This window comes from Giraffa tippelskirchi, chromosome 5, assembly GCF_054371585.1.
Source record: "Giraffa tippelskirchi isolate mGirTip1 chromosome 5, T2T-mGirTip1v1.2.pri, whole genome shotgun sequence".
NCBI lineage: Eukaryota > Metazoa > Chordata > Mammalia > Artiodactyla > Giraffidae > Giraffa > Giraffa tippelskirchi.
This window is the reverse complement of record NC_137279.1, coordinates 80,038,908-80,062,209: the sequence shown is the minus strand read 5'-3', so window position 1 is coordinate 80,062,209 and position 23,302 is coordinate 80,038,908. Positions and strand designations below refer to the sequence as shown.

Here is a 23,302-nt window from a genome sequence, read left to right as displayed (position 1 = left end):
GACAGATATAAAAAGATTGGTGGGGGGAAACATAGAAATCTAGCAGGTTTCTGTTATCAGACTATTATGAAAGAGTCTATAAACTTGCTCTGATTTAAAGAAAACTAAACTAAAATTATACAGGATGCACTGTGGCTATAATTCTTCCATGATAAATGATGTAGAACTCAAAATCAGTGGATCCACACACAAAGCCCTGGCATTATAGTAAATGCTTGATAAATGAATATGTGTTTATAGTCTTAGGGTTGAAATAGTTAAAAGTATGTAGTATTATTTTTTAGAATTATCCAGTTTGACCTTTATGATTATTTGACTTCAACTAAAGTGGCTAAGAAGGATTCAACCATAGTTAAATATCTAAAGAAGGACAGTCTAAAATTCTAAATGTAGAACTTACATGAGAACAAGACACAGGAGTTTCTATGGTTGTGCTGTCATCAGGAGACCATGCATGATGTCAACGTGAACTCAAAATAGATGTTTTTAAAGGAGACAGTGGAGAAAGCACTTATGAGTATATAATACTGTTAATGTTTCAAAACACTGATAGACCAGATCAAAGAACCACCAAAGCTATTGGTAAAATAAACAAACATCTAAATTGTAGCAAATTTGTGATCAGAGGACCCCTCACAAATTTACTGTAAATACAGTAAATCATTCTTTTAACTTTTTCTGGGTAAATTTTTATTGGAGTATAGTTGATTTACAATGTTGTATTAGTTCAAGTGTACAGCAAAGTGAATCAGTTATACATACACATATATCCACTCTTTTTAGATACTTTTTCCATATAGGTCATTACAAGGGATTGAATAAAGTTCCCTATTGCTATACAGTAGTTCCCTGTGCTATATAGTAGATCTTCATTAGTTATCTATTTTATCATTCTTACTTTTTAAATAATGTTTCTAGAAACAATATTTCAGAAATTAATTCCAATTTGTAGATGCATAATTTTAAGTGTTGGTAGGGAGAGAAGAGGAAGGAAATAGTAATATACCTTTCATAGTATTTTTTTTTATACTACACTACTTTTAAATGCATAGAGTATGAGCAGAATCATTAAAGTTGATATTCTGTAATTTCTTTTTTAAACTGATAGAGCCTTTTTGCAATATACAAATCTAAAAAAAGAACTGCCCCCTAGTTCTCTGTAAATATAGTCCCCAGTCACTAATTTACTCTAATCCTGTTTTATAGGTGAGACAAAAAGGCACAGATAGAACTTGTGTAAGGCCATAAAATTGAGGGATAGCTAATTCCAGTTCTAACATTCTCAACTACTTAGATTTACAACTGAGTTTCTGAACTGTTCTAACAATTTAAAACTACACATTTAAAAGAATTAAAATAACTTACAACCCAGCAACAAAAAACAACTTTATTAAAACTTGGGCAAAGAGTTTAAATAGATACTTTTCCAAAGAAAATGTAAAAATGGTCAATAAGCATATGAAAAGATGCTTAGCATAGCTAATAATATTAGGAAAATGCACATCAAAACAACGCACCACTTCACATCCATTAGGAAGGGTATTATAAAACAACAACAAAAGTAACAAGTGTTGGCAGGGGTGAATGGAAACTGGGAACCTTGTGAATTGCTGGTGGAAATGTAAAACAGCGCAGCTACTGTGGAATATAGTAAAGCAGTTTATTAAAAGAGTAAATATAGAATTACCATATGATTCAACAATTCTATTTGTAGTTATATACACAAAAGAACAGAAAGCAGGGTCTGGAACAGATATCGTATGGACACCCCGGTGTCTATCAACAGAAAACTGAAAAAACAAAATATGATACATACATTCAATGAAATATTATTCAGACTTGAAAAGGAAGGGAATCCTGACACAGATGAACCTTAGGATATTATGCTAAGTGAAAAAAGCCAGGCAGAAAAAGACAAATACTGAAATACTGTATGATTTCATTTATAGAAGATACCCAGAGTAGTCAAATTCACAGAGAAAGTAGAATGCTAGTTGCCAGGGGCTGGGGAAGAGGCAAATGAAGAGCTATGGTTTAATGGGTTCATAGTTTTAGTTCTGCAAGATCAAGAGTACTAGATCACAACACTGTGGAACAATTATCCTACAATTAAAAAATAAATTAAAAGACAAGCACTAGAGATTGGTTGAATAGTGATATACTCAACTCTAAAAAAGAGGTTAAGATGTTAAATTTTATTACAATAAAAAAAAGAAAGTCTGTAGACCAGTAGTTTTCAAACTTTAGAAGTCATCAGAATCACCTGTAGGGCCTATTATTAAAACACAAATTGTTGGGCTCCATCCCCATAGTTTCAAATTTAGTAAATCTGCAATAGGGCCTGAAAATTTGTGTTTCTAACATGTTCCTGGATGATGCCAAGGTTGCAGGTCCGGGGACAACATTTTGAGAAGCACTGCATCAAGCCAAAACTGGTCCTTCCAACATAAAATCAATGATTTGTTATTAATAGCCATTACAATTACTTCTTTTCAGCTAAAGGAGAACCTTATGAATGGAAACTCTGGCATAGGATAAAAGCATTTACTGTGGAGTCAGGAGTTCCAGATTCTATCATTTACCAAGTGTTAATATATATATATCTTGGATAAATTCTACTTTTTGAGACTAATTTTCTTTGCCTCTATTTTGGTGTTAGTATCTTAAGTTCTCAAACTAAGTTAATAACAAAAGTTAATTTGGGGCAGGGGCCGGGGAAGAGTTCAAACCAATTTAATGTTTTACATAGTCACAAAATTTTAGAATGAAGTTTCATGTTCTTAGGGCCCACAATTATAAGCTTTTTGATGATAATAACTTCCCCAAATGGCTCCTTATCTAAGGAGTTCAAAAGACCCCAAGTAGGTAGTATGCTTATAGAGTAAAAATGATACATCTGAGAGTATTTGTATGAAATTATTTCAAGCCGTACCATGAACATTTAAAGTACATCCTTCAGAAAAGTTACTTCAAATTAATAAGCTCTTTTAAAGAATATCTTTTTCGGTAGCTTAGCCAAAACCCAAGACTTACCCATTTCATAATTGGAGCCCAGAAAAATACTGTTCTGGGACCTGGAAAAAAAAAAGAAGGAAAAATTTAGCAATAAACCAACTATTTTCTACATGTCTTTTAAACAGCCATCACCACATTTCAAAAACTCAAAGGTTTATCAATCTATTTCTAATAATTATTACTGTGCTTTCTGCATGCTTTGTATTTAAGTTAAAATTTAGAGTCACCATGGTATCAATTTTTCATACAAGTTGTTTTGATTTCCTTGTCAATTCTCTGTATTTTTGAGAACTATTAATATTAGCTAAAGTATAATTGAGGTGGTTTTGGAAACTATTCTCAGTGTTTTGCTTTGAATATGGGATTTAATATCATTTTATTTAAGGATAATCTTCAATTTGAGGAAATGATAAATTATAGAATTTTTGTGATATAAATCTCAGTAGATATATATATGTATATATTCACTAATTCTATTAATATTTATTATTATAAATGATGTCACTACATGTATTCTAGTAAAGGTTCTTACAAAAATTCTATATATCCTAGTAAAAAATGAATGAACCTAACTTTAAAGGGCACACGAGAAAGGGGAAAGTCCTTGTTTTAGTTATCCTGGTACTCATCCACTTCATGCAAAATGTTCAGTAAATGTTGACAGTATTTTTGAAATACTGTCAGTATTTTAAATATATTTGAATTTCAAAATAGTGATGGTATTTTAAAAAACAGCTCTGGTTTTCCAGGTAACCTGGAATTTGAGAAGCATTGTGAGATTCAGAAACAAATAAGCAATTTGTTTCAGAGCTGGAAGTAAACTCACACATCATCCTTCATTTTGACCAATAAGGCTCAGAGAAGTTCCATGACCTACTCAAGTAATGCGGGTAGTAAGCCCAGCATTTTAACTAGAAACTAAATGTTCTAACTCTCAAACTTGTGCTCTTTAACCAATAACCAATAACATAACCTTACTCTTCCAAATCACACACCTCTTTTAACCTTTCAGGGCATACAGTGACAGGAAAAAAACAGATTTGTCCATGGTAAATCAAAAGCTAAATCCAATACACAACAGAGCACTTAATATGGTGTGTATGTTCTCGACACACGGGATCAACAAAAGACATTTATTTCTTAACATAATTTCACATAAGATTTTAAGCAAATTCAAAATTTTAAAAGTCTAATTATATCATGATTATTATTTCTACCTTAATATTCTACTTTACTTTGTAAAAATAAATAAATCACATCTAAAAGGGCATAATCACCCAAATGTAACACATTTATTTCTCTTTATCTACTCCAGTAATATTTCTCAATAGCACTACCAGGTAAAGATGAATTTTTTTTCCAATTTTACCCCTAGTAGGTGAGCATGGGAATACCAGACCACCTCACCTGCCTCCTGAGAAACCTGTACACAGGTCAAGAAGCAACAGTTAGAACCGGACTTGGAACAACAGACTGGTTCAAAACTGGAAAAGGAATATGTCAAGGGTGTGTATTGTCACCCTGATTATTTAACTTATATGCAGAGACAACATGCAAAATGCCAGGCTGGATGAAGCACAAGCTGAAATCAAGATTGCCGAGAGAAACATCAATAACCTCAGATATGCAGATGACACCACTCTTATGGCAGAAAGTGAAGAGGAACTAAGGAGCCTCTTGATGAAGGTGAAAGAGGAGAGTCAAAAAGCTGGTTTAAATTTCAACATTCAAAAAAATAAGATCGTCATATCTGGTCCCATCCCTTCATTGCAAATAGATGGGGAAACAATGGTAACAGTGACAGACTTTGTTTTTTTGGGCTCCAAAAGTCACTGTGGACAGTGACTGCAGCCATGAAATCAAAAGACACTCCTTGAAGTACAGCTATGACAAACCTAGACAGTGTATTCAAAAGCAGAGACATTACTTTGCCAACAAAGGTCCATATGGTCAAAGCTATGGTTTTTCTAGTAGTCAGCTATGGATGTGAGTGTAGGACCATAAAGAAGGCTGAACACCGAAGAACTGATGCTTTCAAACTGTGGTGCTGGAGAACTCTTGAGAGCTCCATGGACAGCAAGGAGATCAAACCAGTCAATCCTAAAGGAAATCAACCCTGAATATTCACTGGAAGGGCTGATGCTGAAGCTGAAGCTCTAATACTTTGGCTACCTGATGCAAAGAACTGACTCATTGGAAAAGACCTTGATGCTGGGAAAGATTGAAGGCAGGAGAAGAAGGGGACGAAAGAGGATGAGATGGTTGGATGGATCACCAACTCGATGGACATGAGTTTGAGCAAGTTCCAGGAGATGGTGAAGGACAGAGAAGGCTGGTGTGCTGCAGTCCATGTGGTCACAAAGAGTTGCATATGACTGAGTGACTGAACAACAACAAGGTGAATATTCACTGGCATGAATAAAGAAATGTTTCCATTCACATACATTAATAACATTTAAAAGATAAAATTGAATTAAACTTATTATTTAAAACACAGCACTGGCTTTTAATAACTTAAGCACAGGTAGGTTAAGTAAAATCATATCTGTAAGCTGTATAAAAATATTTTAGGGAAACAATTCTAAAGTGCTTTTCATCAAAACCACTCTAGTTTCAGTTATATAGTACCACCACTCAAAAGTGAAAATTAAAGCAGTGATAATACTTCTTTTTGGGGTGCATTTTGGCTGAATTACTATCAAAAGTAGTTGGTTAATGTTAACAATAAGGAGAGAAATTTGAAAAATATAAAAAATGGTATCTGATCCTTGTGTAACTTTTGCTTATTAATTAGTTCTAAAAAACATCAAACAGTATAAACTATTGCTCACCTTTAGCAATATTAAGTGATTGTAATGTTACAGTTTGGACTATGCCACTATTCAACATATCCTTGGTATATTTTTGTAGTCCTCTCAAACTAATTCACATTGTTCAACGTGATTTAAATACAATGGGATTTATGGTAATGCAAACTAGTACAGCCACTATGGAGAACAGTGTGGAGATTCCTTAAAAAACTGGGAATAGAACTGCCATATGACCCAGCAATCCCACTACTGGGCATACACACCAAGGAAACCAGAATTGAAAGAGACACATGTACCCCAATGTTCACTGCAGCACTGTTTATAATAGCCAGGACATGGAAGCAACCTAGATGTCCATCAGCAGACGAATGGATAAGGAAGCTGTGGTACATATACACAATGGAATATTACTCAGCCATTAAGAAGAATACACTTGAATCAGTTCTACTGATATGGATGAAACTGGAGCCCATTATACAGAGTGAAGTAAGCCAGAAAGAAAAACACCAATACAGTATGCTGCTGCTGCTGCTGCTATGTCGCTTCAGTCGTGTCCGACTCTGTGCGACCCCATAAACGGCAGCTCAACAGGCTCCGCCGTCCCTAGGATTCTCCAGGCAAGAATACTGGAGTGGGTTGCCATTTCCTTCTCCAGTGCATGAAAGTGAAAAGTGAAAGTGAAATCGCTCAGTCGTGTTCGACTCTTAGCGACCCCATGGACTGTAGCCTACCAGGCTCCTCCGTCCATGGGATTTTTCCAGGCAAGAGTACTGGAGTGGGGTGCCATTGCCTTCTCCGCCAATACAGTATACTAATGCACATATATGGAATTTGAAAGATGGTAACGATAACCCTATATGCGAGACAGAAAAAGAGACACAGATGCATAGAACAAACAGTCTTATGGATTCTGTGGGAGAAGGTGAGGGTGGGACGATCTGAGAGAATAGCATTGAAACATGTATATTATCATATGTGAAACAGAACCCCATTCCAGGTTTGATGCATGAGACTAATGCTCAGAGCTGGGGCAATGGGATGACCCAGAGGGATGAGGTGGGGAGGGAGATGGGAGGGGGGTTCAGGATGGGGAACACATGTAAACCAATGGCTGATTCATGTGTGTATGGCAAAAACCACTACAATATTGTAAAGTAATTAGACTCCAACTAAAATAAATAAATAAATTAAAAAAATAAATACAATGGGATTTAAAAATCAGATGTACTAATATTTTACTAATAATCTACTGTAATTAGCTGTGTATTTACTTATATTGATAAGTCTGGCTTATACATATGAGTTTCTAAGTAAGCTTATTGATTCCCTAGAACACTTTTTTTTCCCAGTTACAACTCAGTTTTATTGGCAAGCAAAGGATAGTACACCCTCTAGGCCTGAGGGCAGGCCAACCCAAAAGGAGAGGCCTCAATCCCTCTTGGCTTCTTCCTTTTGTATGATTGTCTCCTCCCCACCTTGAGCCTGCCCTATGCAAATTGGGCTGGCCAAGCAAAGGGCATGTCTTTTTCACCTAAAGTTCTCACTCCTGTCAGTGGATTTTCCTTTGTTCCGTTTTTACAGGCTTTTTCCTTTGTCTTTTAGCCACCATCATTTTGGGCTCCTTTTTCCTATTCTAACTACCTAACACTCCCCCCTCAAGAGATGGAAGGCCCAATTCTTTGGGAATAGGGGTGTCAAGGTCTCTCTGGCTACTTCCTGTTGAGCTAGGATGGCTAGGGACATTGGGCCTCCCCCACTTGCTCCTAGAACATTCAAACTTAATCCTAAAGTTCCTCTGTAATTAATCTTATTTTCTCAATCTTCAGGGAGCTAGATACCATAAACTAATAATTCTTCAAACACTAGAATATCATGGCATAGCCCCTGTCTTTCCTTATGGGCCAAAACAATTATTCATCTTCTTACATACATATGACAGCTAGTCTTTTTTATGCTTGACTATGTACTGTAAGTTTTCTATATTTTAAATTAGAGCAAATCTAGACAGTACTGAAATGGTTGCTGGGAGAGTTAAAACTATTAAGGAATTCTAAATTTTAGTGTTCTTATAACTGAGTGAAAATCTATATTTAATTTCTGAGCTATTAATCTTTAATCCAGTGTCCTAAATTTTGTACCGTTCTGATCACAGCCACTATTACACTTCTAGAACTCTGGCACATAATGATTCTCTCTTCTCAATATTTGAACAAGATATAGAAATCTTTAGTAGATTAGGTTGGCAGTTTGAAAGAAATGTTTAAAGGATAGAAAACATGAAGGCATTGAGTTTCAAAATATAAATTCCTAATCCTAACTGTTGTTTAGTCGTTAAGTCGTGTCTGACTCTTTGCGACCCCATAGACTGTAGCCGCCAGTCTCCTCTGTACGTGGGATTTCCCAGGTAAGAATACTGGAGTGGGTTGCTATTTCCTTCTCCAGGGAATCTTGTCAATCCAGGGCTCTAGCCCACATCTCCTGCATTGGTAGGCAGATTCTTTACTCCTGAGCCACCAGGGAAGCCTAAGTTAATTAAATTTTAGCCAAGGTCACTGGTTCTCAACGAGAGGTGATTTTGCTCCTCAAGAGACATTCATAATGCAAAGGACAACCCCCTACAACAATAATCCAGTCCCCCAAAAATCTATTGTGCAAGGTTAGGAAACCTTGGTCTAGGTGGACTGACAAGCTAGGCAAACATGCAACTAGTTTCATGGTTCTAAATCTTAGTTCATACTGTCTCCTCCCAATATTTGGCCTTGTCTTCATCTGGCTAACTCCAATATCCTTCTAACACTCAGTGTAGGTTTTGTCTCCTCAAGGACTAGATTAAATGCTCCTTCTCTGAACTCCCAAAGCAGCAGCCTGTCTATTCTTCTATTGTTTTCTGCACAAAACAATTAAACCGAACTATTTATGCATCTATTACTTTAATTAGACAAAGTCCTGAAGTTAAAGCCTGTTTCTTAGTTTTCCTAGACAAATAATATTTCTGAACAGAATTGAACTGGATGAACCATATCCAGGAGAGATGCTAATCAAAGACATTCAAATTTTAGGAAATTTGAATATTTGCCTTGATACTGCTGCATCTTCAAGGATGAACTTCAGGACACCAGGTTCTCTTTACATCAGGGCTGTACTAGACTTTGACTCATTAGTTACTCTACTGTTACACCATGATACTCCCCTTTTTGGCTCTTGAAAATTCTTTCCATGAGTCTGATGCCATAATGTACTAATCTTATAAGTCAATCTTTTCAAACTCTCTGGTTACTTTATTTAGATTGAGTTTCTGGATTCCTATCATCACACTTGGTTTATTTTTCTTTGTCATATGCAAAGTCTTAGGGTCATATGCAGTATCAATTACCAAGTTTATTTTTTATCCCTGCATGAAGCTTGGCTTCATCACTCAAGGATAAGCCAATACATTGTTTTAGTCTCTGGCTTTGGATTCCCAAACAGACTCCACTCTTCTGTTTCAAAACTGATGCTTTCTCTTCTGTCACCCCAAAAACTGTTTCCTCTGGGGTTCTAGTTTCTTTATGAGCTGAAATGGTTGACCCTTCAGGGTTAATGAACAGCCAAGTTTTTCAGTAGCTTTGCCTGGTAACTGACTTACTCAACTGCCCTGTGCTTGGTGGTAGTTTTAAAATATCCACTGCCCTTCTCCCACATAACCAAAGCAAACAAAAACTCCAAACAGTAAACTATGGTTGCTAGAACAAAGACCAAAAGAAGTTTAAATATTTTATTTAGAGAATAATTTTAAACTACAAAACAAAGCCTAAATTAGTTTAATGATGGCTACACACTGAATTTAAAAACGTAAGTAGCATATATATATTGTAATAAGACATTCTAAATTTCTAATTTTTCTGAAATATCAGAGGATGTTGACAACTGACACAAATAATTAGAAATGTATAAGTGCAAACAACAAGTAGTGTTTTCTTCATTGTTTAAAAAAAGGGGGGAAATAGCAATACCCATGATCGTACAATAAGTAAACAAAAATTTTTAAAGAAAACTTATTTTATTTTATCCTTCCACTTTTAAGTAGTCATTTTCTACCTTAAAAGTAAAGAAGTCAAATAAACGTAGACATGTATTAATTTAGGTATAGAGGCTATTTTCTTAAAAACAGCAGTCAATCAATAATGAAAATGGTAATGAGGAAACATCCCAACTAATTTTGACATTTAAAACATGAAACAAGTTAAAAAAATTTTTTTTAATTGAAGTATGGTTGATTTGCAGTGTTGTGTTAGTTTCAGGTGTACAGAAAAGTGATTCAGTTATACATATATAAATGTATATATATATGTAAATTTTTTCTTTTTCAGATTCTTTTCCATTATAGGTTATTACAAGATGTTGAATATGTGAAAGTGAAAGCTTTGCTTCCCTGGTGGCTCAGCTAGTAAAGAATCTGCCTGCAGTGTGAGAGACCTGGGTTCGATCCCTGGGTTGGGATCTGGAGAAAGGAAAGGCTACCCAGTCCAGTATTCTTGCCTTGAGAATTCCACGGACTCTGTGGTCGGACACGACTGAGCGACTTTCACAGTTGGTCCTTGAACTATACAAAAGGTCCTTGCTATTTACCTAAAACATGAAGCTTAGACAAAATGTTTTGCAAACAGGTACCACTCAAACAATGAGAACACAATGTTACACTATCTTTCCTAGATCTGGGAAAAACTGGTTTATGTTCTACAATGACAGCTGTTCTCACTGAAGAGGATTAAAATAATAGTCATTAAATAATCATGATACTGGAAGTGAATATAATACCTTAAAATCAAGATAAGCATAAGTACAACTAGAGTATCTAGCTAACAATCATTATGATGAATGAAAAAACTTGATTAGGCAGAAATTTTAAATTGCTGAAAATATACTGAATAAAAAGCAGCTCTTAAGAAATTTAACCTAAAGTCCAAGATGAGAAAAATGTATTCCCATCAGATGTAAACATACATTCTTTTAGACAAACAATTAACTAACAACACATTTTCATCTTGTTTCTTACAAGTCTACTCTTGGGAAGTTGAAAAAGATGTCAAATGCTGACTACTTAAAACTATGAACTGTAATGTAAAACAAATGTATGGTTACAAAAGGGGAAAAGGAAGGTGGGGAGGGACAAATTAGGAGTACAGGATTAACAGATACAAACTATCATACATAAACTAGAGCCGCAACAAGGATTTACTATAAAACTATGAACTATTTTTAAGCATAACAAAAAAAAGGCAAAGAATAATATAATGGTCATTTTCTCTTGTGTTGTTAAATGTCTGTCTGATTTTAAAGTGAAACTGATGTTCTTTAAAGTTCAAATTTTTATGGAAGAATTTGAGGAATTCTGCAAAAGAATAATACAACCAAATATGTAAGAGACATATATTTTCAAACAAATTTAACAAATCTAGTTGCCTTGATGAACTTGTTAATAAAACAATGACATATTGATAATTTTATTTCTTAATTTCCTTATCTGAGAGGAATTTCTGCTAATGAAATACTTCATATATTCTACCCAGAAAGAATGTCATTTACTGTATAATTCTCTTCCTAGGGAAAGATTTCCTTTATGGAACAGAATAAGTTAACTTTTATACACATGCAAATATACACATATACAAATATTGAATAGAGGTGCTCCCGATGTTGAAAATAAAATTCTTATTGAAAGCTGTCCACTACCCCACCTAAATCCTTTCATACCATTTCTTTACAGTTTATTGCCTTCAACATCCCTGAACTTCCCTCTGAAGTTCCTTGTATCAATCAAGTCCACTTTTTTGCTATCATGGAACCAGCTACTTACAAATTCTTAGAATTCATAGAGGTTATTATTCTTTGACACAGATACTGACTGTCAAAAATTACTTGTTTTTATTTCTACTAAAGCTAGTTCTGATTTCACATGGAGAACATGATGGGGCTACCATTTCAGAGTCAAGCAATCTTTCTATCTTCTGTAAGGCCTTGGAAAGAGCTTACTGAAATAGTACCCAGAACATCATGGGTGAATAATGATTTTTAAAATGTTGAATGAAAACAGGCTTTGGTGAAAAGGCCAAAGAAAATAACAGGTGACGTGACTAGCTATGATAGGTAATATGCATTTTTATAAGCCAGGTATATGAGGTCCAGAAAGGTAAAATTACTTATATTATATAATACATAGCACAGCAAGGATAAAAACTTAGATCCCTAAAACCTAACAATAATTATATAGTCTTCCCTGATGAAATTGGACTTTCCTGAAGCCTCTGAAACTAAGAAAAGTCACAGCAGAAATACCAAATTGTAAACTGTTACAGCTGCAAAGGACCTTAAAGAAAATACAAACCCTCTTATTTTTATAGATGAAAAAGAAAAGGCACTTCTTCCAAGTTAATTTGTCTCATATTCAGATAGTTCCAAATAGAGTAAGAACCAGAATACAGGCTTCTTTGATCCCAGTCATCTTTCTACTATGCCATACCATACTTTAAACATATTTCCATCTTTTATAGCCAAAATTAATATTATCTGTCTTAGAAATAATAAACTATTATTTATTGATGTATAGTTGATTTATAATGTTGTGTTAATTTCAGGTGTACAGCAAAATGATTCAGTGATTTTTATATATATGTAAACACTTTTTCAGATTGTTTTCCCTTATAGGTTATTACAAAATATTCAGTATAGTTTCCTGTGCTATACACTTGGTTATCTATTTTATAAATAGTAACATGTATATAACAAACTACTTATAGCTTCTCCAAGGGCTTGCTTCTCCTTTAGTACATATAATGAATCAAATTAGATGAGGCATAAACAATCTTAACTTCTTAAAATTAGTTTAAAATCAAAAGTTATGTTAAGTGTCAAACTAACAATTACAGCAAGGATTGTATTACTTTTATGATCTCTTCTGAGAATACAAAATCTCTGTGGCCAGGGATTTTTATTTTATTCATAAAAATAACTCAGATGGCAAAACACTATCCAATAGTACAGTATCCAATATACAGTAGATCCTCAATAAATATTAAATAATTCAACTTTTTGGAGCTAACTAGTTTAAAGATATTCTATTTGGCATCAATAACTTAAATATTTGAAATCCCAACATTCTCTTTTGGTTCTCATTCCTTAATTTTAAGCTAACAGAAGTTAGTACTTTAATAAATAATATATGTATTTACTGTATATTTACTGTATTATATATTTACTGTATATTTAATTATAATATATATTAAACACTGCTAATAATAGTTCATTTAGTATGTTTTTATTTTAAAAATATTCTCTAGGTCTATAAGATAAAAAGGAAAAACTAATTCTCTGGTCTAGGAAAAATGCAAATGTTCCTGTTGTGAACATCTTAACGTAACTTTTCTCATCATCCTTCACAGAGAGAACACCATGCAATGTAGAAAATATTCTTAGCAATAGTAAGCTAAACACAGCAACACATTTTGCAGAAATATTTTTCCAAAAGTTCTTCCACTTAAGCCAAAATATAACTCATTATAAGCAAAGCTATGGTGAGCAAAAATTATATGGTTAAGTTAGTTATTTTCTGTGCTGACTTAATTGAAGGATAGTTTTTATTTATTTTTATTATTTATTTATTTCTCATTTAATTTTTCCCCCAGTTTTATTGAGATATAACTTTTTTTTTTTTTTTGGCTGCACCTCACCGCTTGTGGGATCTTAGTTCCCCAAGCAGGGACTGAACCTGGGCCATAGCAGTGAAAGTGCAGAATCCTAACCAACTAATTTCTAAGGTATAAATCTTTAGAGCTGTGGTCTCCTAACTTTTTTTTTTAATTTTTACATATTTATTTATTTATGGCTGCACTGGGTCTTCGTTGCATGCAGGCTTTCTCCAGTTGAGGTGAGCAGGGGCCACTCTCTAGTTGCGGAACACAGGCTCTAGAGCTCTAGAGTAGGTGTGGCACATGGGTTTAGTTGTCCCAAGGTACGTGGGATCTTCCTGGAGCCGGGACTGAACTTGTGTCCCCTGCATTGGCAGGTGGATTCTTAACCACTGGACCACCAGAGAAGTCCTCTCCTAACTTCTTTTGAACATACTGCCCCATCAGTTTAAAAAATATGTGAGCATACACCCTCTATATACAATTTATATATACATGTTGACTCCATGGACTTCAGGTGTGTACAGATTTTCCTCAATTTATGGAGAAGGCAATGGCACCCCACTTCAGTACTCTTGCCTGGAAAATCCCATGGACAGAGGAGCCTGGTAGGCTGCAGTCCACGGGGTCGCGAAGAGTCGGACACGACTGAGCAGCTTCACTTTCACTTTTCACTTTCATGCGTTGGAGAAGGAAATGGCAACCCACTCCAGTGTTCTTGCCTGGAGAATCCCAGGGACAGCGGAGCCTGGTGGGCTGCCGTCTATGGGGTCGCACAGAGTCGGACACGACTGAAGCGACTTAGCAGCAGCAGCAGCACCAGCATGATGGGGTTAAACCCTAATAAATTCATTGAAGGTTGAAAATATCATAAATTGAAAATTTACTTAATACACCTTGCTTAGCCTAACCTACCCTTAAATTGGACAAAATCATCTAACACAAAGCTTATTTATAATAAATTGTTGCTGCTGCTGCTGCTAAGTCACTTTAGTCGTGTCCGACTCTGTGTGACCCCATAGACGCCAGCCCATCAGGCTCCCCCGTCCCTGGGATTCTCCAGGCAAGAACACTGGAGTGTTAATATATAATCAATAAATAAAGTTTATAATACATTGTTGAATAAATAAATTCTCATGCAATTTATTGAAAACTGTGGCTTCCCTGGTGGCACAGTAGTAAAGAATCTACCTGCCAATGCAGGAGACACAGGAAATGCAGGTTCAATGCTTGGGTAGGGAAGATCTCCTGGAGGAGGAAATGGCAACCCCCCTCATGAACAGAAGAGCCATGGGGTCACAAAGAGGCACAACTGAAAGACAAAGAACACAGCACACACGTACTCAAAGTGAAAAACGAATGGTTATATGGGTGCAGAAGAGATGTATTGGTTGTTTACCGCATGGTTGGGAGTTGTGGTTTGTTGCTGCCACCTGTAAGAGCACTGTACCACATATCACTAGCCTAGGAAAAGATCAAAATTAGGATTTCTACTGAATTTATACTTCTTTTGAACCATCTTGTGGAGTTGAAAAATCTTAAGTTGAACCATCCTAAGAAAGGGACTATTTACACATATACATATGTAAATATGCACTAATATATTTTATATTATAAAATATACACAAAATGGAAACTTTAAAAAGATAAAGTAAGTACTAATAGAAGTTCTACTGTTTTCTTTCTATATTCCAAAGTTTCATTTTGTGCATCCTTTGGGACAATTCACCCCATTCTGGAGCTCATAAATACAAATGAAAGATACTCTTTCACTAATCATTTTTTTTCCCCAAACTAAGCTTTTAAGTAAACATTGGGCAGCATAATTTTTACAGTAAACACTGGACAGCATACTTTCACAGTCAGGAGACGGTGGGAGGACTGAGAACTGAACTTTCCAGGACACGTATTTGGATAGAACTCTATTCTTACTCTAGTAGGCTACAGTCCATGGGGTCACTAAGAGTCAGACATGACTGAGCGATTTCACTTTCACTTTTCTCTTTCATGCACTGGAGAAGGAAATGGCAACCCACTCCAGTATTCTTGCCTGGAGAATCCCGAGGACGGTGGAGCCTGGTGGGCTGCCGTCTGTGGGGTCACACAGAGTCGGACACGACTGAAGCGACTTAGCAGCAGCAGCAGCTATTCTTACTCTAAAGAAGTAGATCATTATGTGCCATAGACAATATGTAGATATATGAATGATGAAGACCACAGGTCTAACTATATATATATATAGAATGCAATATTCTAATAAATATTTATATAAAGACGTATTCTTGTGACTTGTCTAGACATATTTGTCAATGATACAATTAAATCTCAAAAATTTAGAATCCAGCCTTGCATATTTCTGTGAAAACCTCCAATGTGTGAATCCAGTCTAATGATGATTAGATATATCATCTAATATGATTCAAAACACACTATTATGTAAAATAGCACACAAAACCTTGACTATTCCCTGTTAAGTCTTAGAACAATAGTTTCTTCAGATTTTATTCAATACTTGTGTCAATCAACAAGTTATATTTTTCATGTTTCTTCATTTCTGCATTGTTGTGCCTACAACTTTTTTTTTTTTTTTTGGGAATGTTAGCCAAGTGATTTATTAAGCGAGTTCTCTTAGGAGATGAGGCATGAGGGAAAGATGGTAAGTCAGGGGAAAAAAAAAATCTAAGCAAGAATATGACCTCAGGGATAGACAAATAGATCAATACAACAGAAGCCCAAAATAGATTCACACACACAATTTTTAGCAAATGCCCCAATTCCATTAGGCTACAACTTTTTAATCACAAACAATTTTGCAGTGATGGGTATTCTTACTCTGGATGTTAGTAAATAAGAGAGAACTAACACTAACGTTTGTTGAAAGTCTATGAGCAAACACAGCTACATTTTACAGACAATACATCACTTAACTCTTACAACAATCCTTCAATGGTGATAATTCAGTTCAGTTCAGTCGTGTCTGACTCTTTGTGACCCCATGGACTGCAGCACGCCAGGCTTCCCTGTCTATCGCCAACTACCAAAGCTTGTTCAAATTTATGTGCATTATTTTGGAGATAATTATTAGTCCCATTTTATATATTAGAACTAAAGGTTAGGGGATTTAAGATCAAGGTCACACAGCCAAGTTTCAAATCCAGGTCAGTCTGGCTTCAAAGCCTATGCTCCTTCCATCACACTGAAAAAAGGGTTACAATAACTGAACTAGTCCAAGAGTATCTAGATAAAATACATGATCTACAAACCAATCTCAAATGAAAGATAATTCCATTTCATTTTAAAAGTTGAATAAACTATTATAAACAATGACTATAAGTTGTTAAAGCCAAGACCTTGAAAAAGATCACTATAAAACTACCCTCCAATTCTGTTTTAAAGTAGTTTAAAGTTGTTTCTCCTCTAGCCTGTCTTTATCCTACAGACCAAATACAAAGCTCAAGAGGGTCAGCATTGACCATAAGAATTCAGTTGAGACTAAAGCCCAGGGACTTCCTGGTGGCCCAGTGGTTAAAACTCAGAGCTTCCAATGCAGGGAGTGTGCGTTCAATTCCTGGTTGGGGAACTAAGATTCTCCACGTGCCACACAGTTGGCCAAAATCATGCCACACAGTGCGGCCAAAAAATGGGGAAAAAAAAAAAAGCCCAGATTATTACAGAAGCATTGCTCAACTCTTCCTCCTGAAAATCTCTGCCACAAAACAGAGTACAATTTCCAAAAACTGTGACTTAAAGAACCAAAAAGCAAATAAACTAATCTTTTTCATTAATAAAAATCTCTCCTTAAAGGTCAATTTTATAAAGGGTAAACTACTGAAATAAATAATATTATACTAAAGCATAATTCCAAGACACAGATTAATCCATTATCAGGTAAACTACTGAAATAAATAATATTATACTAAAGCATAATTCCAAGACAGAGATTAATCCATTATCAAACTTGGAAATCAGATTTAGTAATCATCTTAGATTCCCAAGAGCTGCTTCATAGTCAGATATGTGGGGAGATAGACAACTTTCCTAATGACACCAACTGCAGAGATAGATTTAACTATGTAGACAAAAGGGCCACAGGGGGGTTGCACTTCAATCTTTCCATTTATAACAAACTTTCTCCTTTGCTAAGTCTTAGGCTTGAAAGTGACTTCAGAATGTATCTGGTTTCAGTTCCCAGCCAAGTAAGTACTATTACTAACGTTTATATAAGAGGTAACAGGATTTTAGACCTTAAATAAAGAGTTGGAGCCATTAGGATCTTCCAGTTTCTTACAGAATTATTTTTTCAACTACAAGAACACTGTTTTCCAATAGGTGAAAGAGAGAGCTAATATTTATTGAGCATTTACGAAGAATCAAACACACAGGCTATCTTTAACTCTCACATCGACCACATTTTACGGAAACTAAGATCTAGGATTTTACCCAAGGTCACATCTACAATTAGCAGCAGAGCAGAATTTAAATCCAGGTCTGTCCACACAAAAAGATTCAGGAGGAGCTTGTTCAGTAGTAATTTAGGATAAACTTAAACAAACTAGACCTATGAGGCAAGGAATGACACTTAACTCAAAAACTGGCTAAGGCTTCTGCAGGCCTGTCAGCTGGAGCTGAAGGCAGTATGACCTTTACTCCAAACACTCTGGGGCGGGAAGACAGCTCTTCTGCGTGTGGGTCAATATATCACTACTCATGGAAGGAAAGGGCAGAGAATGAGGTTTCCTGGTGGCCCAGACCCTTTCCTGGCCGCAGAAATGGAGAAGGGTCAAACCAAGAGGCCTGGTCCGGATCTGAGTGGTGCCTAAGAGAAGCAGTGCAACAAAGGTCGCAAAGGGCGCAGACTTGAAAATCACGAGTTTTAGACATGTTGGAAAAGAAAATGTGAAAAGCAAGGAGCAAGGGAAAGTACACAGATTCACTTGAGGAACAGGGGTTAGGGCTGTGGGTGAACTGTCCACTGCCCGAGTTGTCAGTGTATCGGTAAAGGGAGGAAAGGGTCAGGAAGGGAGGTCTCGGTGGGAGCCACTCTGGGTTCATTACCTGCCGGGTGGTTGTACAACGGCCTCAATTTCTCAGGCAGCAGGAGCTCCACTTTATCAAGGACCCGGTGGTAGGTGGCCCGCAGGCCCCGGACGCCGGCGGCTGACATTTCTCCGGACGAGTGATCGTGGGCAGCCAGGTGGTAGTGGCCGCGTGCTCGTCCCTGGCTGGCAATGTAGGGAAGCTCGTCACTTTCCCCTGTATCAACGCCTCGCGCCCTCTCTCCCTGGGTGCCTGCCCTTCCCGCTGCGGAGCCTGACCCCCCAGCGAACCACCCTTTGGCCGGCGCCCAGAGAAGGTTGTGGGGGCGGAGACTCCGCGACGGCCCGCCCCGAGCCCGCCTACTGGCTTCTCAGCGCCTGGACTCGGGAGGAGCGGCTAAAACAGGTGGCTAAAGGACGGCCTCACCGAGTCAACCCAGAGGCCTAGCGGCAGCGCGCTTGCGCAAGCAGAGCTGCCCGCACTGATTGGCCCGTCCCCAGGCGCGGGCAGGGTCCAAAGCAAACCTCCAATTTCTTCTTCCTGCTCTGGAAGCCATGTTGGAGAAGGGAGAGTGAAGCTCCATCGGCGGATACCCTTTCCCTTTGGTTAAGGAGGCCCCTAGATAAAATGGACTATTCGGGCCTTCCGTGCCCCGACTAAAGATGACGCCGCACAACTCTCTTGGTTCCTTTGGAATGAGACTCGTGAGCGCGAGACTTAGACTTCAGCTACTTCTCTATTCCTCATTTATCCATAGAGTATTAAGGATTTAACTAGAATGGCCTGAACCCATTTTTCTAGGGTAAGGGCGGCCATGGCATACACCTGCCTCAACGCCCAGTGGTCGTCATCTCGCGAGAAAGGCTTGGAAGGGCGGGTGTGGAGAACGAGGAGAGGGAGGAGTCGAGGCCACCTCCGCCTCCTCCTTTAGGAGAGGGTGCCGAGGGAGGGGACTGTTGCTGATCTCTGGTTGTTCTGGGTAGTCTGAGAAGGAGAGTATGAAGCGAGCTCCAGCCGGGGTACGGCCGGACTTCGCAGGCGAAGGCGCTGCCGCCGCCACCGCCGCTGCCATCTAACTCGCTGCGCTTGAGAGAGCCGGCGCGTGGATGGTGCCGGCGCGGCTAAGGTGTTGATCCGCGTGTCTCTTCCCCCTCCTCCCCTCCCCCACGCGGTGGTCGCCCCTCCTCCCCTAGCCTGGCCGAGCCATGTCTCGGGGTGGCTCCTGCCCACACCTGTTGTGGGACGTGAGGAAAAGGTCCCTCGGGCTGGAGGACCCGTCCCGGCTGCGGAGCCGCTACCTCGGTGAGCAGGGGCCCCGGGGCGGGGGCGCGGAGGTCGCCGCCCAGAGGCGGGGGAGGGGCCGCGTCGCGGGGGCTGTTGGAGAGGGGACGGCTTCTGGGCAGCGGCGTCCCGGAGACTGAGGTGCTGGGTGGGCCTCAGCTGGCGGACCCGCGCCCTTGTCGTCCTCCCATGGCTAAGGCACTCTTTCCTGCTGCCAGCCGCCGCCCTGGTCGGGTTTTCCTCCGGGGGCTGGACAGTATTGGCGGGGAAAGGTGTTGGGATCGTTTCAGGAGTGGGACTTGGGGGAAGACTTGTCGAACCTCCCGGAGCTGCCGCGTTTAGAGCAAAAGTTGGCGCTTTTGCTCTTCAGCGCTCTCCCGGCTCAGCCGAAGGACCTAAGTTTGTGTTGACCGCCCCTTCCTCTGAAGTCTCGGTTGTGCTTAGGTGTCGGCGGCGACGCGTTGACCACCGTCGGGGACTCCACGCTCCAAACAAACTGGGGGTAAACTGTTCCGCGGCTCCGAGCCAAAACCTAAAGTGATAGCTGAGCTGTCCCCACCCCCGCGCGCTTTCCCAGTTGGACTCTGCTGTTCTGTCGTTTAGATTGCTTTAAGGAGGTGTAGGGTTTCGCGTTCCCATTCCCACACCGGTGAAACACTTGGCATTTACTGTTTCTTAGTTAAGCTTTCTAAAAACAACCTTCGATACTTGAGGGACGGTAGTCCAGTTTTTTTTTTTTTTTTCGTTTTGTTTAAGTGGATTTGTGAGGATTCTGGGTCACGCCTGAGCTAAAAGTGGATGGATTTAGTAAGAATCTTTTTTCTTCCTTCCTCTGCAATCGTATCATTACTCTTTCTTTTTTTATTTTTAATTTGAAGGCAAGACAACATCATTAAAATTTTTTTCTTACCAATTTTGTCACTTTTATCTTAGGTATTTGTTGATGTCATTTCAATGCTTTAAATGTCATTTAAATGATTTTAAGTCAAATGGTTTTGACTTAAAATCAATAAAAGAAATTGAAATCTCATTATACCTAATAGTTCTGGTTTGTGATTATTTGAGAGAAGTTAACAGGCATTTTTTTCTTTCCTCCTGCTTTTTAGTGTCTCAAGTGACGTGAGTACATTCTCCTTGTAAAAATGAAGCACAAATTCTTATGATTCTTCCCATTCGTTTCACACACACACTCTTAGAGAGGTAACAATGTTCTGTTTCCTGAATGTTCTTCTAGACCTTTTCCTTTGAATTCTCACAAGCATATGTGTACATATGGAAATGCTGTAGGAGTGTGTATGTGTGTGACCTGCATGTATGATGTCATATTGTAAATATTGTTTTGCAACTTGCTTTTACATTACATCTTGGAGATCTTTTCATGGTGGTAGAAATAGATCTGTACAGTCTTTTAAACTGTTGCATAGTATTTAACAGTATGAAGATGTCAAGGTTAACTCAGCCTTATTTCTTTTTCTGTACGTTTGCTGTTATTATAGGTGAACATCCTTGTATCAGTATGTGGTTTTTGTGCATTTGTTCTAGGATAAGTACCTGGAGTGGTGATTAATCATTTTAAAATTTAGTATGAATAGAGTGCTTCTTTAAACCATTAACCTAAAAGATGTGCAATATTTCTTTTAATATTCACTTGCTGAGAAAGAATTTAATTTTACCTTAATAAAAAGAATACATGTTCTACATGAATGAATTTATATGTGGTCCTTTATTTCAATTAGTTGGAGCATTTGAATGAGTAGTAATTATATTTAGTTTTGTTATTAATGTTTTCTGCTGGCTCAGTTCGGTTGTATCTATGATAGAGTCAATTAAAATATAGTAAGATCATAAATTTCTTTTTCCCTTCCTCTTTTAGCTCCATAATGGAAGTGAAGTTTGTCTTGGATGGAGGGGAGTTGAAGAATGTGACTTCACTGTCTTTAGTAGAAAGTCTAAATTACAGATTTTCAAACATGTGTATTCATACAATGAATTCCATATCTTACATAATATTTTAAATGTGCTAGTAATATATACTTTATAATTATCACATTCTTGGAACAGCTTCCTTTAAAAGTGGGTTTTTTTAAAAAGTGGGTTTTTTTAAGTATTCAGAAATAGATTGAAAAGTAATTTCTTGGCCTTAGGAGACTTTCTTTACACTTTTAGTTTATCTAGCTCATCCACATTCCAGTGCTAATCTTGGCTTAGCATTCAGGAAATGGCAAAATCCACATTAGCACTGTCTGAATTAATGAAATTTTCAAAAAATAATTTAAAAAAATTTTATTTATTTGGTGCACAGGGCCTTAGTTGTGGCATGTGGGATCTTCTGTTTTTATTGGAGTATGATGAACCCGTAGTTGTGGCCTGCAAGCTCTTAGTTGCTGCATGTGGGATCTAGTTCTCTGACTGGTCAGTGATTGTACCTGGTCCACCTGCATTGGGAGCTTGGAGTCTTAGCCACTGCACCACCAGGAAAGTCCCCCAGAAATGATATTTTGAAATACTCATAAAATCTTTTTAAAAAGCCCCCTTTTAAAAGGGTTTTAAAAGGTAAATGGATTCTTTTTTTTGGAGACTTCAGTATTTAAACATTTTGATTGTTTATAATATCATAGGTTAAATATTTCTCTAATTATGTCCATTATATGTATTTCTAATAATGAATTACTTCTAAATAACAGTAAAATGGGATAGAAGCAACTGACTTTTTTTTTTGGTAACATATGCATTTCAAATTAATCATAGCATGTATCTTTTGAATAGTAGTATTGAAGCATTACAGGTGATTTTATTTAAATTTGGTTAATTATCTCTTTTCCTCCTATCAAGGAAAATTATTTCAACAGAAATTTATGTTTCAAAATTTGGGAAGCTGGAACACACCATGTGATCAGGTGTGATCAGGTTCTAAGTCTGGTGGGGGCTTGCTTCCTTATAACCATCTTTTCACTGTAACCTCACAAGGCAGAAGAGGTGAACTAATTCTCTGGGGTCTTTTTTATAAGGGCCCTAATCCAAGTCTTGGAGAAGGAAATGGCAACCCACTCCAGAATTCTTGCCTGGAAAATCCCATGGAGAGAGGAGCCTGTTGGGTTACAGTCCATGGGGTTGCAAAGAGTTGGACATGACCGAGCGTGCACACACTTAAGCCTAATCACCTCCCCCAAATTCCAGTCTCGTGATACTGATACCTTGGGGGTTAGAATTTCTGCAGAGAAATTTGTCCGGAGGAGGGGGTTGGGAGAATAGGAACCACTAAGCCAGTGACAACTTTATAGTGAAGATTGAAATATCTTTTTGTAAGGGGATTAGAATGTCTCTGTCCTTTGAATATCATTAGGGTCAGTCTGTATTGAAATGGTTAATTTTGCATTTAGATTAGTCTTGTAGTGTATCTTGAGTACATCTATACTCAGACTTAACAAAGGTCTTCATAAAGTGTTGCAGAGTTACAATATATTTTATAAGGGTCAGAACATTCTGAGTTTTGCC

General features: G+C 37.6%; 2 protein-coding genes across 29 annotated transcripts in view; one reads left to right on the top strand and one right to left on the bottom strand.

Moving 5' to 3' along the window:
• The window catches only part of MPC2 (mitochondrial pyruvate carrier 2), a 29,255-nt gene extending 9,421 nt beyond the window's left edge, over positions 1-19,834 (bottom strand). For 2 of the 7 annotated variants that reach the window (XM_081489222.1, XM_081489223.1), the window contains exons 1-3: positions 19,051-19,380; positions 18,545-18,711; positions 3,034-3,074 (exon numbers count right to left, since the gene is read on the bottom strand). In XM_081489222.1, coding sequence (XP_081345348.1) covers positions 3,034-3,074; positions 18,545-18,711; positions 19,051-19,109 — 267 coding nt within the window. In that variant the 5' untranslated portion in view covers positions 19,110-19,380. The other 5 variants (XM_081489226.1, XM_081489228.1, XM_081489227.1 and 2 more) reach the window with 5 other exon arrangements.
• DCAF6 (DDB1 and CUL4 associated factor 6) overlaps positions 19,086-23,302 on the top strand; it is a 174,509-nt gene continuing 170,292 nt past the window's right edge. For 17 of the 22 annotated variants that reach the window (XR_014053375.1, XM_081489212.1, XM_081489210.1 and 14 more), the window contains exon 1: positions 19,456-19,828. Coding sequence is in view for 12 of the 22 variants with exons in the window: in XM_081489201.1 (XP_081345327.1) it covers positions 19,732-19,828 (97 nt within the window). In the remaining 10 variants the exon portion in view is untranslated. Of the gene's footprint in view, positions 19,329-19,455; positions 19,829-23,302 lie in introns of those variants that run through there. The other 5 variants (XM_081489207.1, XM_081489211.1, XM_081489209.1 and 2 more) reach the window with 1 other exon arrangement.